The sequence below is a fragment of the Trachymyrmex cornetzi genome, unplaced genomic scaffold (genome assembly GCF_001594075.2).
Source record: "Trachymyrmex cornetzi isolate Tcor2-1 unplaced genomic scaffold, Tcor1.1 scaffold1002, whole genome shotgun sequence".
In the NCBI taxonomy this organism is placed as follows: Eukaryota; Metazoa; Arthropoda; class Insecta; order Hymenoptera; family Formicidae; genus Trachymyrmex; species Trachymyrmex cornetzi.
Window position 1 is genome coordinate 1391 of NW_017295547.1, and position 19636 is coordinate 21026.

Sequence of the window (19636 nt, forward strand, 5' to 3'; positions counted from 1 at the left end):
TGGGTTTTTTTCCGAATTCCGCTTATATGCCGGGGGGGAAAACAAAAAAAAATTTCCGGTGTCATATAATTTTTGAGAACCACCACGTCAAGTTGTTGCGTTTGCTTACACGCGCTACGTAGGCTGTTTTTTTTTTAATTCCACTCCTAACAGTAGTAACAGTAACCATATGACGTACCATATTAATTAACCAATCAGTCGAGAATTCTTTTGAACTCTTATTTCTGATTGGCTGATACTTACGGTACGGCTTATGTTACTGTTACGGAAGGTGTGTGCGGCAGCCCTAAGAGTATATCCACACAACTTGCATAGCCGCATAAACGTATGCATAAAGAAAATTATCCATTCGCATTTCTCCTATAAAGACGCACGTAAAATGTGATTGGATAATTTGTTTTATGCTTATGTTTATGCGGCTATGCAAGTTTGTGTGGATATATCTTAAGATGTTATAAGGTAAAATTCACTAAATTAACTTATTCGAATTTTTATTTTCGTTTATTAAAATTTAACAACTTTTATTTACATGTATATTTTTTCGTTCAAGGACCTATTAAACTATCCCTTCTATGGTTATAGTCGGCACGCTTCTATCCTGAGGATTTAGTACAGAGACGAACCATATCTGCTTTTGACGTTACAATTTTGTCGATAGCATCAGAAAATGTAGTCACGTTGTTCTTAAATTAAAAATTGATGTACTGGCTCGTAGTGTACTAGCGATTTCGATGGTAACAGGAAAAACCCGGCATGGCCTCTCTTAGGTTTCTCTCAGTTTTCACTTACCGTCCTAGGGATAAAGTTTCCTGATTGATACCCAGTAACAGAAAACAGACCACCTGTAACCGCGAAATGCTGCTAAAGTCACTAGATAACAAAGTACCGCATACTTACCTCCATCTAGACGCAGAACGAGGTCATTTTCAAACATATGTACTTGTATAAAGACAGTTTATCTGGGAAAATAAAGCCGTAAAATATATAAATGAATTTTTTAATTATAAATTATTTATGAACCAAAAGAAATACTATACGAATGCTTAATTTGTGTATATTTTAGTCTGACAAGGTTTTTCGTTGTTCAGCTTAGTGCAGAAAAGTGCACGAAAGTATGTATTATTTACATATATATTTTGATGCTTGCCAAACATAATTCATTTCCTAATTCCTTATACAGCAATTTAATTAAAGAACATTTGCAATGCAATACATATGATGCAAAACATCGCGTGAATAGTGCATATGGTACAGGTCTACCATTTTGACACATTCACCTCGAAAGCCCATTGCGGTCCTTTGTTATCTAGTGACTAATGCTGCCGCGCACTACTGCCCTCTGACAAAGTAGATGTAAATTACATAGCAACGTCCCGCTTTGTAGTTCGTTGAACAGTCCCGGACTTTTTTCTGCTAGATTCTTTTATTTAAAGCTGGCCGCACACGATGCATGATTTCCTGCATAATGGGCTTACATGCTGCTGTGCCTGCTCTGATGCGTGCTAAACACCTTGGTGCATTGAGCAAAGTATACTACCATCCTTGATTTCTGTGTTTGAGGCGTCGTCTACAATACACGGAGTAAGAAGTAAGAGTAAGAAATTGACCAATCGCAGTCGAATGTGAGAAGAATAATCGACTGTGATTGATAAATTTCTTACTCTGAGGCTGGAGTCCCATGAGGTGTATTTACCGCGTATCGCGTAACCGCGTAACCAATCAGAAGCGATCCGCTGTTGTGGTTTCGCGTTTTACTGATTATTGATTGGTTACGCGGTTACCCGATACGCGGCAAATCCGCTTCATGGGACTCCACCCTTACTTCTTACTCCGTGTATTGTAGACGGGCCTTAAGAGTCACTAACGTGATTGATGATTTCAAGTGTATGTGAGATGTATAGGTTAGAGCCACCACGGTTGCCACCTTCGTGTGATGACGTTTATGCAGCGAGCCGAGTAAAGTAACGTGCATTGATCAGTATGCAAGAGAGTAAGCATGACAATCGTGCATCGTGTGCGGCCAGCTTTACGCATAAACGCGTCGAATGAGCATGATTTCATCGAAATCAGGAAGTGAGGTAGATATTCTGAAGAATTATCCCTAATTCTATTTATTTTTTAGGTGATGTAGCTAAACTATAATTACCAAATATTGAAATTTAATTGTTTCTTTTACACCTAATACAGAGTAGACATTTAATATTTTAATATTTATCTGTGTAACAAACAAAAGTAATGGCAAGGCTCATGAACGCAGCAATGAGTTATCTATGTTTCGAGAAATCTAATCTAAACGAAACACACACTCAGAAAGAGAGAGAGAGGGGGGGGGGGGGGGGGATAAGGAACGTAAACAGATAAAGAATTCTACAAGCATTGAAATAGTATGTAATGCACGTTGTATAACGTAAAAAAGGATGTACAGAGGAGGGGAGACTAATCTCGTTAGTAGACATTCGATCGACATAAGAGTGTCACACGTTTACAGTTTAGTCTACAATTGCCATTAAAAACATTCACATAATGTTCGTAATAGAAAGATTTATAATGGGAAAAAGCAACCCAGACTTTAGATTAAAATGGTTGCTCTACTGTATCAATGGTAAATCATATCACAGCGAAAATGGTGTTTATGGATATAAGCTTAGTCAACGAAGGCACTTTGAAGGTATTCGTCTTATTGAAAAATTAAAAATAATGTTGAATTAAATTTTTTGTTACACAAGTATTTATGTGAAACATTTTTGTTCTGCTTATTCTTGATATTAAAGGTCTGTTTTCTCTATCTGAGTTAGTGAGTTACTGTACACTTTCGGAATATACTTAAAGTGAAATGGGTATGTTTTATATTTGGCGAAAGTGAAAGAATTTTAGTGCAGGAACATAAAACAGACCTTAAGATTTAGATGTAAAGATAAGATCAAGAATAACTTTAACATGTCTGCAACAATGTTCATTTGAACTAACGTAGATATCTTATCAGAAGCATCGCGAAATCATGGTTGTAGATTCATGTTTGTTGCACTTACCGTTACGATTTATCCACACAGCATAGAACGTTGAAAGAATATTGCTATGTTGAATGTTTAAGTATCAATTTTTTATCAATGTTGTACCTATATTCATTCTACTACATTGACTGTTAATGTTGCTGCAACGTTGAAACGACATTGAATAAAATATATATCGAAAGATATTTTATTTTGTAAAAAATAAACAAAAATATTTTGTAGCATCCTTTCGCGCATTATAGCACACCTTTTCCCTCTGTGTAATACATATTAATAAAGCATGTAATTTTTTTTAAACGTGATAAAAAAGTTTGCAATTTTACGTAATTTTATTTATGTTTAGAATTCATTAAATAATTATTTTTATATTTCAGTGCCAAAAGAATACCTAGATGAACGAGCGAGACAGAGCAATTTTTACAGATTTGTCAGTGCATATAGAACTCATGGACATAAACAAGCAGTCATAAATCCCATTTCTACTAGTAAACCACAGTTATTATCCGAATTGCAACCAAAGAATTTTGGACTAAATTTACTGGATAAAGTTCGTTTTCGAGGAATATTTTTTGCACAACAAGATGAAGGAACAATAGAAGAAGCCATTAAATTTTTACATGCTACTTACAGCAGTGCTGTTGGAACTGAATTTAGTTATCTCGAGGTAATTTACAAATTCAGTAAAATTCCAGTTACATACGAAAATCTACAAATTAATCTAAAAATTAATTTTCTTTTTAATTACGAATACGTTAAAACACAATATGAACCATGGTGTACGCTACTAAAGAATAGTATTTACATATTATCTACACCCACACAGAATTTATAATAATATATATCGATTTATAGATATCTATTCGATATCCTCACATTCATGATTTATATCCTTAGAAATCTAATAAACAGCCATTATACATCCATTGAATATCTAAATGTCCGCAATTCGACATTTATAAAAACTATCCATCAGAGATATCTAAAACAATTAATATCCATTAGATTCCATATTAAATAGATATTTAGAATATTTACATATATAAAAATAAAATCCATTATATATCTACGTGTAGATTAGAGGCCTGTTCTTTTTAATTGAATTTCTTACATAGTTCATTTTTCCTCCTTTTCTCTTTATGTTGGAGAGAAAAAGAGAATAAATGAACCGTTAAGAATATTCAGTTACAAAGAACAAATCTAAGGATAAGTATTGGCTGGGTTCAAGAAAATTATAAATATGATTGGTATTTATGAGACACACACACACACACACACACACACACACAATATATATATATATCAATAATAAAAACAAATATTTTATATAAGTTTTTTAAGAGATTTGTAGGTTTTGTCATGGGATTTTGTCGTTGATTGATTTACGGTTAATCATTCTTCTCACTTGCGACTTGAAACGTTTCGACACCTGTAGCGAAATTCTCTAAACGTCTTATCGATGATTGTCGCTATCGTTAACCAGCGACAGCCAATGACATCTTGGAAGAGAGCGCGATTCTCATTGGCTGTCACTAAAACGTTTCGAGAATCCCGCGACTGAGGAGACTCTTTGCAACTTCTATTATGACCCCGTATAATAAAAGATACCATATTCTTTTAGTTTAAAGTTTGATATGGATTGTATATGTTTACCTCCCACGATAAATTTAGATATTAAAAAACAACCTTTGAATTATTTTGCCGTCGTTTTTTATTTTCAAATCTATGTTTGCCGTGTCGAAACCAATCTTTACACTTTGTTTCAAATTGTTATTCCATAACATTAGGGATGTTAGTGGCATTACCACTCGTGTGGTCCTTAGCTGCAAGACTTTCCGTTAGTATGGATTAGTAATATATAAAATTGAACTTTATTTGCATTATTCACATTTTTTGCATTATTGTACTGAAACGTTAGATTACAGTAAGTAATTTCTTTGTACCGGTTGATTCTATTGTTGGGAGTAGTTTTATTAACGACATACGTGATAGCATTGAAATTTGATCGCCTAGGTGATTTCTATGACAAACACCTACAATAACTATGATTCGTGAGATTACTTCCAGGAATCAAGTCATATCGCATCTACTTACTTCAAGGAACCGATTTTGTAACATGCGAGTGTTATAATTGCGTTATTCGTTATTAGTTTTAATTTAAAGGTCTGTTTTCTGAACTAGTGTACACTTTTGGAATTTAAAGTGAGATAGTTATATGTTTGATATTTGTCTAATGCGAGAAAGAAAGTTCTATAACAGTCTAGTGCAGGAACAGAAAACAGACCATAAATATCTGTTCAACATTGAGAATGGGGTCGAAACGTTTGTACTTAATTATTGTTTATATACATTAGTTATCGATCTTGATCCGTTAAGTTTTGAAGCAAAACAAAAATGACAATACTTAAGCAATGTTACTAGCGTCTCATTTGTATTTTCACCTTAAAAAGTGTTTCGTTATTTAAAAAGTAATTACAATGGATTTAACCGTCGGTACTACTTAGCCAACTCTCCCTTATTTTTACGATAAATCATAATCGAAATGTTAATAAGGAAATTTTATTTCGAGTAGACGGAAGAAGAGAGGGAATGGTTTGCCGAAACTGTAGAAAGAGTTTTAGCCGAACCATTAAATAATGAAACACGTAAAACAATAGCCACGGAAATGCTCAAAAGTCAAGCTTTTGATAACTTTCTGGCCATAAAGTTTGTCAGTTTAAAGAGGTATGGAGGAGAAGGAGCCGAGAGTATGATGGCTTTCTTTCATGAGCTTTTCAAACTATGTGCCTTTGGTAATTAACAAATATTTAATTAATCAATTTCCTTCTAGATTCTTTTCTGAAATATGATACCAAGTATATAAAAATTTTTAAATATACGAATCATTATTATCACATAAAACATCTTGTGTAGATTCACACTGTGTAGATTCGCAAATCTTCCTTAAGTTTTTATTTATAAAAAATATGTAATATGTATAATACTTTTATATGTGCAACAAGATTTCTTTAAAATTTAAAGAAATTTAAAAGTATTTAAATTATATTTATAAGGTAACCAGACTCTATGATCTAAACTTTGCGATTTTTTTATAATCTTTTTTAAGTTCAAAGAATTGAAAAAAAAACTTGATAGTTTTAATATTTTCATGGGTGCAGTGAAAATTTTAAGAAAAATCTAGCACGAAGTCATATTGTACAGGCGTACATAAAATGGCCTGATTGACTGTACTTTTCTCTCTTTTTCTTAAAAAAAATTAAGTTTTAGAGAAACATAAAATTATACGAATCAATGTTACTTTTATATCAAGGTGTTACATGCACAATAACTAGAGAATAGAAGTATAATAACTAGAGAATAGAAGTGTTACTTGTAACGCCGTTACTTCTTATCGGTACTTTTTTATAATAACATTTTGGTAACGACGTGAATTTTTATGACGGTAATGATTAGAGTTCGGATTATCCGCCGACCGACGCTTACCTCGCTCGAAACCGTGGCGAGCGACGAAGTGACGCGGCGATGCGATGGGGGATAAAGTGTAGTGAGGAGCTATGGTTGACACGATCTCAAAACTTTAATTTAGGCTCTAATAATGACAATACCAGAGTTGGGAAAATCGAACGTTACTTGTAACTGATTGGAAAAGTCGCTCATTACTGAAAACAGTTTTTTTTTTGTTTGTAACTATAATGATTACTTTTATTCGTTATTATAACAAGAAAAGTATCTCATCGATGCGTTGCAAGTTACTTATTGCTTCTTTCTATTACCTTTAGCGATAGCGGCTATCAAGAACGATCGGTAGAAGCGGAGAACACTCTACCTCTGTTTTCTTGCCGAAACCAGTAGAAAGATAAGCTGCAACCGCTAATCGAGAACGCTCGATCGAGGCAGAAAACGTTCTATCCCGTATTTCTCTCCGGTGCAAGAAACGAATCAGGCTGGAATCTAAATTAGATTCTGAAATGGGATGTGTTCCATTTAAAAATTTGCCGTGACCCCTTGACCTGTCTTTGGCGACGCAACCAAAAAAGTTCAACTGATAAGACCAGTGAATAGATCTTTTTAAATCCTACAACTTTTGTCTGAACACTCACGATTATCCTGCAAAGATAAAAGGGTGGTACCGGTGGTCTGAAGCACCCGGTATATTTTCTTGTAGTAGCATTCCTACTCCTGGAATGCTACTGTTTTTAAATTTTTACAGTACTTATATAAATATTTGAAAATTTCTCATATTTTTTATTAGCATAGAGAAACGTTCCCTTTTTTTTGATGTGACCATTAAATCTCAACTTTGGACTTAGTAAAAAATTAGAAAAGATCGCAAATCTTATTAGAAGCATATAAGGCCTAGTTACTTATATAATGTAAATTATATGCAAAATGCATGGTTGAAGGTAAGCTGTGAATGTAAACCATAATGTTATTTAGTAACAGTACCATTCATTGCGCGTGAAAGATTATTTAATTACAACGTTATCACTCTCTTTCTCTAGATAATTTGGAACACGTAATTATTTGCGCTGCACACCGCGGCCGCCTTAATTTATTAACGGGACTACTAAATTTTCCACCAGAGAAATTATTTCGTAAATTACGAGGACTTTCTGAATTTCCGGATGCGACCAAATGTACCGGAGATGTAATTAGCCACCTCGTAAGCTCTACTGATCTTAACATAGATAAAAGGGGTCTTCACGTAACCATGCTTCGAAATCCGTCGCATTTAGAAATAGTAAATCCCGTGTCGATGGGAAAAACGCGAGGAGTTATGCAAACAATTAAAGAAGCCGCGTACAGCGATAATGAAGATGCAATATGGAGCGATAAAGTAATAAACATTCAGGTAAGTTATATATGCTACATGTTAATGACTAATAAAGGAAGTTTCTCATTAATATAAATTTTAAAAACCTATATTAATTGAGAAACTTTTTTCGACATATGTATGTCATATTTTTTAACAGAAAATAACTTTTCTTAACTTGAAATAAATATCTAGTAGTTATTTTCATCACTTTCTTTATATATGCTGAATATAATTTTAATCTTTAATATTTATTAAATTACATTTTGAAAAATATAAGTTTGGAAGAAAATGGAGTTTGCAAAAAAAAATTAATTGTGATATACTTTATTATTAAATTATTACAGCTATGGCTTGTAATGCGACGGAAAAGTTTTATTTAAGGAAATATTCCAGAGGGCTATTTAGAGCGCGAAGATATAGCTTATTTTTCTGCGAATTTTTTTAAAGAAAACTGCCGTAAATATTCTTTCACACTTTTATACGTCTACATATTTAGTAAATATCTGCAAATTTTGGTATGGCTAAATGTTTATTAGTTTTTATTTAACATAAATGCAAAAAGTAATGAAAAGATATGTCGGGGATTTCCACGATACAGCACGTCAACTTATTAAAAAGATTCAAAAGAATTTTTAATTATATGCGTGTGGCTCCCACAGGAGCATGTTCGGATTCTCACTCGGGTATTCCCTGGATATCATGTTATCTGCAGTATCATGGTGGAGGAAGACACCACCGAGATTCACCACCGAGAAGTCTTTTTCTATCATGACCTGTATTATGTCATCTCTCGAGTAGGAATTTGAACCTAATCATGAATAGAAATTAAAGGTTTATTCGCGTCGCGTACTCCAACATGCTTCAACATATTCCTACCATAGCTCCTACTCACTCTAACGAGCGCGTTTGAGTGAATAGGAGCTACAGTTGGAGGAAATAGAAGTATGTTGGAGCATGCGACGCGAACAAACCTTAAGTTTGCAAAAACATGGCTAATTCGTTGCAAAATAAATTGCTGAAACGTTACTGTAATATTGCAACAAACAACGTTAAATAATTATAAGTATTTTTAAAAATATGTATACTTGTACAAATTAAAGCTTACACAAAAAATTAATATCTATTGACCTGAAAGAATAAAGAAAGTCTGCGTAATAAAAGTTAAGAAACCTATTTTGTTTACGACTTTTAACTGTGTAACAATATATATTATATTTTATTAGTTTTTTGTAATAATCTAATAGAATTTTCGAAAACTTATATTCGATAGCTGCCTGCCATATTTAATACAAGTTTAAATTTTTGTGTCGAATAAATAAAAAAGATTACAAAGTTAATATAAAACATTCAAAGTTGAACACAAAAAAAAATTTTTTTAAATAGTTCTCTTTGAATTTTTTATTGAATTGTGTTATTTCTCTATTATATTTCAAAATGTCTATTTATATTATTATTTAATATTAAAAATGTTCAGATACATGGAGATGCTGCCTATCCAGGACAGGGAGTTAATCAGGAATGCTTAGTTTTAAGCAAAACGCCACATTTTGAAATTGGTGGTACAATTCATTTAATAATTAATAATCAATTAGGTTTTACATCTCCACCTTCAAGGAGTCGATCGTCAAGATATTGCACAGATTTAGCGAAAACTATATCTGCGCCTGTAGTTCATGTAAACGGTGACGATCCTGAGGTATATCTTCTAAGTAAAATACTAACATTTGTGTGCTAATAGTGAATTTTTACTTATAACAAATTAAAAATATATTGTAGATGGTTGTGCGAGCTGCAAGAATAGCCTTTAAATATCAAAGACATTTCAGAAAGGATGTATTTGTTGATTTAAATTGTTTCAGAAGATGGGGTCACAATGAACTAGATGATCCTACAATCACTAACCCCCTCATGTATAAAATTATACAAAATCGTGCGTAAGTCATCCAAAATCGGAACATAAGATGTCTTAAAGATTAACTTGATTAAATTGAAAATATCTTACTTTTTTATTTTTTACCGTACTGTGATACAATGTATAAAAGATAGCTTGTCGTAGTCCTTGAATGTTCGTAAGATATCTCACGATATCTTTTTTATTGAACATCTTAGACATTACTTACTTACTGAGACGTCCATGGGATAGCATTTGGAAATCAGGATTAATTTGAAACCTTCTCAGGATAAAGTGCTGTGTAGAAATAAATTAATACTTCATTATTTTTTAAAAATAAATTATATAATAATTAAAAAGAATCTGTAATAATCATAAAATAATATGAAATTCTCTTTTAATACAGATCTGTACCAGATCGATATGCAGAGAAGTTAGTAGACGTCAACATTTTTACCCGAAAAAACGTTGAAAATATCATCGACAGTCACATAACGTGGTTGAATAAGACTCTGAAAGAATCTTCGAAGGACGCATCGAGACCGTCAACCGTTTATGCTGGAAGATGGGCGAAAATGAAACAAGCTGAAGCTAATATAACGCGATGGGATACTGGTGTTGAACTAGACTTGCTACATTTCGTCGGAGAAAAAAGTGTTCAAGTGCCACCAAATTTTGTAAGAATAGATAAATATGTATTTAACTCGCATCATAACTGCTACATATAACAAGCTGTAGTCATTTTAACGTCAATAATTATATTTTATAATATAGACTATTCATCCACAATTATCAAAGAATCATGTCCAAAATCGTCTAAAAAAGATCGAAAGCGGTAACGCATTGGATTGGTCAACTGCTGAAGCATTAGCCATCGGTTCTTTATTATATCAGGGATATAACGTAAGAATAAGTGGACAGGATGTGGGCCGTGGTACTTTTTCGCAGAGGCACGCAATGCTTGTTGATCAATCTACAGGAGGTGTACTTTATTGATACATAATCGAATACTAAATATTCACATAATTTATACTTATTAATTTTTGTCATGTATACGTCTATTAAAAATATTATTATACAGATATAAATTTTTAGCTATTTTTATTCCACTGAATTCCATGGTTAGCAATCAAACTGGCAAATTAGAGATAGCCAACAGCATTCTATCTGAAGAAGCTGTACTAGGTTTCGAATATGGTATAAGTATAGCATCACCGTTTACGTTGCCTATTTGGGAAGCTCAATTTGGAGATTTTATCAATGGAGCACAAATCATTATTGATACATATATAACAAATGGAGAAGCAAAGTGGATGCTAAGTAGCGGTCTAACAATGCTTTTACCACATGGATATGACGGTGCTGGGCCGGAACATAGTAGTTGCAGACTTGAAAGATTTTTACAATTAACGAACAGTAAGGAAAATGGTGTCGATGGTGATGATGTTAATATTCATATTGTGAATCCCAGTGAACCAGCACAATATTTCCATTTATTAAGAAGACAGGTATGAGAAAGAATTCAGTATAAAAAGAAAAGGTTTAAATATTTGCGATAAATTTCTAAGTGGCAATTTAAATATTTAAATATATAATTCAAAACACCTCATAAATTTATAGATGATAAGGGATTATCGAAAACCTCTTATCGTAATAGCACCTAAAATTTTATTACGTCATCCGGCAGCAGTATCACCTTTATCGGATTTTGAACTTCGAACGAGCTTCAAAACTATAATCGGTATGTTATATTTCATCTTTAGCTTTGTTTCACATACATGTAAAGCGTTTTGTCCATTAAGCTGCCTTTTGGCTCCTGCACACTGGACGCTTGTCGTGAGGCAAAATAAGACGCGGTAATCAATAAACACATTAGGAGCTGTAAGCTTATTGGCTACCACATCACATTTTGCCACGCGGCAAGCGTTTCCGCGTCCAGTGTACAGAAGCCATTTCACGATGCCTTCATTCAAATATAATATTACATTATAGTAAGCAACATAAATGAATTTTAACATTAATTTTAACATACAATGTAATAACCATCGATGTACATGAGAGAGAGAGAGAGAGAGAGAGAGAGAGAGAGAGAGAGAGAGAGAGAGGAGGGACGACGACACAACACCCCAGTATCCGAAAAGGAATTGAAATAAGTTGAAAATTTTTATCCCAGTAAATTAAGGGGTGAATTGAAAAGAATCCATTTTTTAATTAATTTTATTCATTTATAGAATTTGCATGAAGATCATTTTCTATGCCTTTCAATTCAAAAATAACTCCAGTTTTTAATACTGTTTAGTTCTAAATTCTGGAATAGAAAATGTAATTTTCAATTCCAGTTGAAAAACAAATTTTTTTTCTATTGAAAAGAATAAGACTTTTAATCACCTATTATAGGTCCATCCCTGGATTCGAGGTTCTCGAATCTGTTTTGAATTTAAAACTGATTACGTGGTTAATTTTTTTAGCGAAACTTTTTCGATTGAAAAGAATAAGACTCACTTTCTTCTAATCTCGTATTATGGACAAAAATGGATTTAAAGATCTCAAACTTGTATTGGATTAAAAGAATAAGAATTACATCATTCAATCCTATGTCATGGATTAAAATGAATTGCATGGGTTATTTTTTCGCAAAACTTTTTTTCGATTAAAAGGAATACAAATTCTGTAGATTCAATCCCACGTCATGGATTAAAATGAATAGCATGGCTTATTTTTTCCGTAAAACTTTTTTTTGATTGAAAGGAATACAAGTTCTGTAGATTCAATCCCACGTCATGGATTAAAACGAATTGCATGGCTTATTTTTCTGTAAAATTTTTTTTTTATTGAAAGGAATAGGAATCCCGTAGTTTCAATTCCAAGTCATGGATTAAAATAGATTCAAACATTGAATGGATTAAAAAAATCAAGAATTTAGATTCAGCAATGACCAAATAAATCTATTTCAATCTATTTCAATCTTTTTCCGAATACTGGAACGACGACGCTGGACGACGACGATATAGATTGGATGCGTGGATAACATTGTGCGAACTGCTGGTCTGAGCGCAAAAACAGACCCGTTTTTGCGACGTTGAGTTGTGAAAACTGTTACAAGATTTTATTTTTATTATACGAAGATCTGTACGCACACACGCACGCGCGTGCGCACGCACACACACATATACACACACACACATTCGACAATTAGATGAGGTCGATAATTTTTTCATGGGACAGAAAACTGATCTGATTATTCTGATTCACCCTGTATATGTATAATATATATAAAGTATATATTATATATAAAAAGATAAATTTTTTTATAATAGTATATATATAAAAAATATATTTTTTACAGGAGATAATAAAGTAGAAAAACGTAACGTTACTAAGATCATCTTAGTCAGTGGAAAACACTATTATGCACTTAACAACTATCGAGAAACTTCTGGAGACAAGAATGTAGCTATCATTAGAATAGAAAGTTTATGTCCTTTTCCTGTTCACGAGTTACTAGAAGAAATTGCAAAATATAAACATGCGAAGAGTAAGTAGAAATATGTTTTTTATTATTGATAGAATCAAATATAAAATATATTAGGAGTGTGATTTAATTTTGAGGTTTTTTTCTCAAAAACTGATTTATTTAAACAAGATAATGAACGAATACCTTAATCAAAAATTTTCCTTCGCTTTGTATAACTTTTCCATCTTTCTTCAGCCGCAGTTTTCTTCTGATTAAAAACAAAAGCAACGCGTCATATCGAAAATGCTCTTTACGATTATTTATGAAGCTCCATTTTTCAAATGGTATAAACACGATGCTTACTGCGTTTATTATTAAATGACTAAATATCATGAAATAATAGTAAAGCATTAAGAAACAATAGCTGCGATTGGAATGTCTTCAATAACACTGACATTAGTACCATCTCTTGCAAAACCCTAAATCACTCCTAATATAAAAAGAAGAGATGATACCGTTGATATAAAAAGCATGAACCATTTCTAAATAAATATTTCTATTTTCAGTTTTTATTTGGAGCCAAGAAGAACCACGAAACATGGGCGCATGGAGTTTTATTAAATCACGTTTTGAAAATTTATGTGGACGACAGGTAAGTAATATTAAATTACAAAAATTAACTATTATGTAAGTTTGTCTGTAAAGGTACGCTTTTCTCGTCGGAATTCGCTTGCTGTAGCCAAGATTCGAGAAAGCGTGAAGCACCAAATTGTTTTACAGAAAAATATCTTTATTAATATCACACTCGTTAGTCGACAAATTTTACTAAAGAACCATCTAAAACGAATGAACGAGTAGAACAAGTAGGGCTAATGATAATATTAACATTAACATTCATTTATTTCAATTTTTTATTTAAAAAATAAAATTAACAAGTGCATATTTTGTCATTTACTTTTTATGACATAATAACTTTATCATTTTCAGTTGAGATATTGTGGTCGAGAATCGATGGCATCACCAGCTGTTGGAGATGGACAAATGCATCAACGAGAAGCTAATGAAGTTATTATTAAACCATTTACATTAAAATAAATATCAAAAGATATTACTTTAATAAAATCACAACATATTCTATTGTAAGTACTGTAACTAAGTATACACTCAAATATATTTACTAAAAAAAAAATATTTACTTAAAAAAAGACGTATATATATATATATATATACATTCAAAAATATTTACCTTAGATGTTCTAATTATCTTAGATTAATTTTGTTGATAGAAGAAAATGTTATAAAAGTACAAAACATTATAGACATAATTTTTACTTTATTTAGCAATATACATTTCAGAAGCTAGAGATAAATATATACAACGTCAAAAAGCGTCCTTTTTATTTAAAATAATTTTAAATATTTGAATTTAATTTAAATTTTACTTTTATAATACTCGAATTTCTTATACAAGAATCAAATAATAACTTATTAAAAAGAGTGAAATCAATGATAATATTTAATCTTGCACATTCGTTGTTTTTTTTTAACTTATAAGAAACAATAACGTAAATTGACGTTCATAAATTGATGTTTATAAATTTATAAATTAATCATATTATATATTTTATTTTAGCGTTCCAACAATATTTTTATTTTAAGTATTAATACCTATTTCAAGTAAAATTTTATCCTTTTAACATGTTTTTCAAATGACAGTGTTAATAAAAGGATAATCTATTCCTCTTAAAGAAAGACCACTAATTAGCAGTATTCAATCAGTTAATTGTCACTTTTATCTTCTACTTTCAATCTTTCATGTTCTCTTTGTATGAGGGCTCGCAATTCATCCTAAAATTATGACTTACATTTAACTTTTACTAAAAAAATTTACGTTCGATTTTAATACTTATCAAGCATACATTATTAATTCACATTCCGAAACATGCATAAAATAATATAGAATAAACAATAGGAATAAAAATGTTTTACCCCCCAGCCAAGTTTATCCGCTAGTAGTTGACAACCTGTGTCGCAATCACCCAACCAAGCTACGTCGCGTCCTCCATGTGCGCTCTTGACATCAAATACCAAACCCTGCCGTAATCCTAAGAAACGTGATAGACGATCTTGCGTACCTACTTTCTCATTGTTGATGAGTAAACGAGGACAAGTGTTTCGTACTCTTAAAAATAAAATTATTTTCAGAATTGCATATGTTTCTTTTCTAATCATTTTCATAGGATTATTTTTAATATTTATATATACCTATCTATTAGCGATGCGAAAGGTTGCACTACTAAACTTGATCCCATGATAATTAAAAGATCAGCGTGTATGAAATCTCGATCAGCAAGTATTCGGAAGCGTTCAGGTAACATTTCACCAAAAAAGATTATGTCTGGTTTTACGACACCTTCATTACACTCTTCACATTTTGGTATTATGCCTTCTATTATTTTTTCTACCATTTTAAATCAGATGTGTAAGTATTTTATCAATTAATCGCTAATATCTTACTTCTTATAAGTCTATCCAAAAATCAACTTTAATTAGGAGTTGGAACAAATGTTATGTGTATGTTGTATATATATATGTATATACATGTGTGTATATATATATATATTATATATATGTATATATTACATAATTTATTTCTAATTAAAATTAAAAAATTCAGTCTTATGTTTAACTATAATAGTAATGCTATATACTACTCTAAATAGAGGCAATTTCAATTCAGAAACAGATTTGAACAGCATGCGTTATAAATTTTGTCATCAAAATACAAATAAAAATATAACAAAATATTTTAACAGAATATAACAGATTGATTGCAAAGATTAAGTGGAATTTATCCTTTTTATTCATTTATATATAATTTATTTATTTGATCATGACCCTGAGTAATCTCCAACAAGTTTTAGCCATCGCTCGTTCTTTATACAAGTTCGTATTAAATCGTAGAATTTTGTAAAACATAAGATTTGTGAGCATGTATTTGTAAAATAAAAATAAAACAAATAAAAGTGATAATACATATTTTATAGTGTAAATAATATTTATCTTTGCACTTTTCCTAATTTTCCTCCTAGTTGCGGTTTCCTTTTAATTGCAAGTTCAAATTCATAAATATGATTTTATTATTGTAATATTTTTTGTTAATATACACAAATTTGTTTTATATCAAATTTGTATTAACATTGTACAGATATTCTGTATAATTTTGTAAAGATCAATAATATAACACAAAAATAATTCCACGGATTGTAATGCAAGAATCCCACGAGCGCACGAAGCTTACGAGGCAGAGACGCGTAGATTACTAGCGACATCTGTAGGCGGCGACAACTTAGGAACATCTTTTTATATCAAATTGGAGGGGCCTGATCAAGATCAAGACTCGGATCATTGAAGCTGAATTTTCTTTCTTATAGTTAGCCAATATATATTTAATAATATTCAATTAATATTTTATCCCAAATTAAAAAAATTTTAATTTAAAATTTTTTTACTAAATAATACAACATAACACAACATGATGGACAGACTTTTATATTATAATGTACTATTTTCATCCATTTGTTTTAAATAAATTTAATAAACGCAAAAAACATAAATACTATGGAAATTACCTTTCATCCACAGAAGTGTATAAGGCGCTCGGCACTTAAGACAATGACCAGTATGAAATGTTCCATGAGCTTCCACTAGTTTGTCAGATGATAATCCAGCTACACGTTCTAGTGTATCAATATTTTGTGTATAATGTCGTAACAACAGACCTTTTTCCGACAGTAGACGAATAAAATAATGGCTTATTGTAGGTTTGAAGCCTTCTGGCAACAATTCCTTTGCAAGAGTGAAAAACGGTTCTGGATTCTTCATAAAAAAATTGAAATCGAAAATAGCTTGTGGATGGGGTAAATTATACTTATCTAATTTATGATAAAGTCCACTAGATGGAGACCGAAAATCTGGTATTCCAGCAGCTGTAAAAAAAGGTATGTATATTTGTACATACATTTGCCATTAATAATCCATACATACATACATATTATGTTTTATGCTTTTTGATAAAAAAACTGATAATAATCATTATAATTCTCACATATCAAACAAGCATATCAGTGAGAAACACATACATATTTAATATAATATTAAATAAAAAATTAATTAAAATATAAAGAGAGAGATCATTATAAAATAATCTATTATAAAAGAGAGAGTTTTCCTACAGAAACGTAGTAGTAATATAACAATATATTTCATATTGGTTATGAAGATGATATGTAGGTATCACATAATTTTGAAGGTATTTTAAAAGAACATGGGATATATTTCTTCGTTACATTATATTATATAATCATAACAATTATTTAAAAACATAATCTAACATACATGTAACTCAAAATATATATAATATAAATACAACTATGATCTTTTAGCAATTTAACGAATGTTATACAACTGATATATATTATATAATATACATATCACAGATTCGTTGAGTTTATCCAACTTCCAGTCATCAGGGATGCATTCAAGGAGATGCTATTAGCGTTTTTTGTGTCATTCTATTCTTGTTTTACATCTGATAAACAATGAATGAAATGACACAAATAGCTCTAATTGGGGTATCGATCATGTAACTTTTTCCCTAGGGCGAAAAAGTAAAAAATAAAAATTTTTTGCATGCGTGTATACATGTTCATACACACAGACATAAAAATTTCCACTTTCTACTCTAGAGAAAAAATTACGTGATTGATACCCTAGAGACATAGTAGTGTCTCGGCGCTAAGATAAGTGCAGCGTCATGATGCAAGACACTGCCGTGCTCTTTTACACAAGCCGGCGAGTTACAGCATACTGAAATTATTGGATGTCTCCCCGAACACAACCATGTAGTTTCACTCACTTTCACTTCAAAATTGAATGTTACATACATGACGTTACATCTGTTTCATGTTTTTTACCACATCCAGTGTCAATTTTTATTATTACCTATTTTGTATATATATATATATATATATATATATATATGTATGTATATATATTGAAATATGTAAAAAAGATGTTTACATTGCATTATAATAATATATTATTGACATATTTCTGATATAGGAATGATATGTTCAAAGTGTTCTATGATGCCGACATAGAACCATATCAGTATGGTTATATTTATCATTACAAATAATATTACACATAACATTTCCGACACTTGTGTGATATTACATCTACATCCGAGTTATATGTGTGCTTTACTGGATTATGTGTATATAAAATGCATCAAATCTTTTATATATACTTACAGGTAGAGATTCCAGCACCTGCCATAGTAATGATTTTGCAATTTGTGTTTTCTTTAATATACTCGACAATTCCATCTAAACTGAGTTTGGAAAGAACCAACTGCTGTGATTCATTGTTTTGATCATTTGTTGGCAAGTCAACAAGTCTTAATTTTTGAGCTAAATATCTACGTAATTTTTCCATCTCAGAATAATTTTCTACTTCTGATTCAGATAAAACGTTTTGTTTTTCTTCATTTAGACTATCATCTGAAACAAATAAAAAAATTGATCTCTGAATACCTATATTATTTTAATAAAAAAAACTATAATATAGTCACACAAGCCTTGCAATATATTTTTAATGTTCTGAATAATTATGACATAAAATTTTCATCCTATTAAAAGCTTAAGACAATTATTTTTAGATCAATTTGCATAAAATATGTCAAAAGTAATACCGAGAAAAGGCTATTAAAAATTAAATTGTAGTTAAAAAAGTATATATATATTTATATGATACAACTCCATATATTTTTTCTCACTCTTTTATAATTGAAAAAAACAATCGCGACAAAAATTTCACGCATACCAAGGTTTTCTGTAAAATTACCTTTTTTTTCTGTAAAATTATCTTTTTTAGCCTCCTTGTCCATATTGTGACTCAATACGATTAATGTTTAGTTCTGCGAAATACGATTTGCCTATTAACTATCGAGCATATATTCACTTCACGGATGACACGTATATCACGATAGAAATCTTAATCGATAAATCAAAAACTAGGATAGAATTAATTATTTTTCTTTTTGAATGCTATACATACTCATACACACATATACCTATGTATACAATTATTATAATTCATTCATTTTTTTATTGTACATTTCACGTATATATAGATATACACATATATACAATAATTTATTAAATAATTTGATGTATTATTTTATATACTTGTGATACACCCACTATACAAGCAATTCATTCAATACAACCAATACAACCACCGGCGAAATACTATTAAAGACTGTCAACCCCATGCTCAGAGAGAAACCTGAGAGAGATCGTGCCGGCCATGATAAAAAGACAAGGGTATGCTCATGCGCATGACCAATCAGATTTTTGTCCTTGCTTACGTCACAACGAGTGGCTTACGCCACTGTTCAGCAA

At 31.1% G+C, this 19636-nt stretch overlaps 2 protein-coding genes across 5 annotated transcripts; one reads left to right on the plus strand and one right to left on the minus strand.

Moving 5' to 3' along the window:
- The first annotated feature begins 1920 nt into the window (after positions 1-1920).
- LOC108771108 (probable 2-oxoglutarate dehydrogenase E1 component DHKTD1, mitochondrial) lies at positions 1921-14323 on the plus strand. 3 transcript variants are annotated; one of them, XM_018523017.1, is made up of 14 exons: positions 1921-2078; positions 2188-2668; positions 3386-3675; positions 5581-5800; positions 7511-7860; positions 9299-9520; positions 9601-9758; positions 10122-10392; positions 10490-10697; positions 10811-11223; positions 11336-11456; positions 13062-13250; positions 13736-13821; positions 14157-14323. In XM_018523017.1, the coding sequence occupies exons 2-14, from the start codon at positions 2524-2526 to the stop codon at positions 14262-14264; spliced, it is 2781 nt and encodes a 926-aa protein (XP_018378519.1). In that variant the 5' UTR covers positions 1921-2078; positions 2188-2523; the 3' UTR covers positions 14265-14323. The 3 variants fall into 3 exon arrangements, with proteins under 3 accessions (XP_018378519.1, XP_018378522.1, XP_018378530.1); XM_018523020.1 differs by having other exon boundaries at positions 2234-2668; XM_018523028.1 differs by lacking the exons at positions 1921-2078; positions 2188-2668; positions 3386-3675; positions 5581-5800 and adding an exon at positions 7255-7411.
- Positions 14324-14807: 484 nt separating this feature from the next.
- On the minus strand, positions 14808-19359 carry Sirt2 (Sirtuin 2). 2 transcript variants are annotated; one of them, XM_018523057.1, is made up of 7 exons: positions 19290-19359; positions 19077-19149; positions 18485-18733; positions 16802-17158; positions 15435-15630; positions 15159-15351; positions 14808-15017 (listed from the first exon to the last, which is right to left on the minus strand). In XM_018523057.1, the coding sequence occupies exons 2-7, from the start codon at positions 19117-19119 to the stop codon at positions 14949-14951; spliced, it is 1107 nt and encodes a 368-aa protein (XP_018378559.1). In that variant the 5' UTR covers positions 19120-19149; positions 19290-19359; the 3' UTR covers positions 14808-14948. The 2 variants fall into 2 exon arrangements, with proteins under 2 accessions (XP_018378559.1, XP_018378550.1); XM_018523048.1 differs by having other exon boundaries at positions 19077-19323.
- Between the last annotated feature and the right edge of the window lie 277 nt (positions 19360-19636).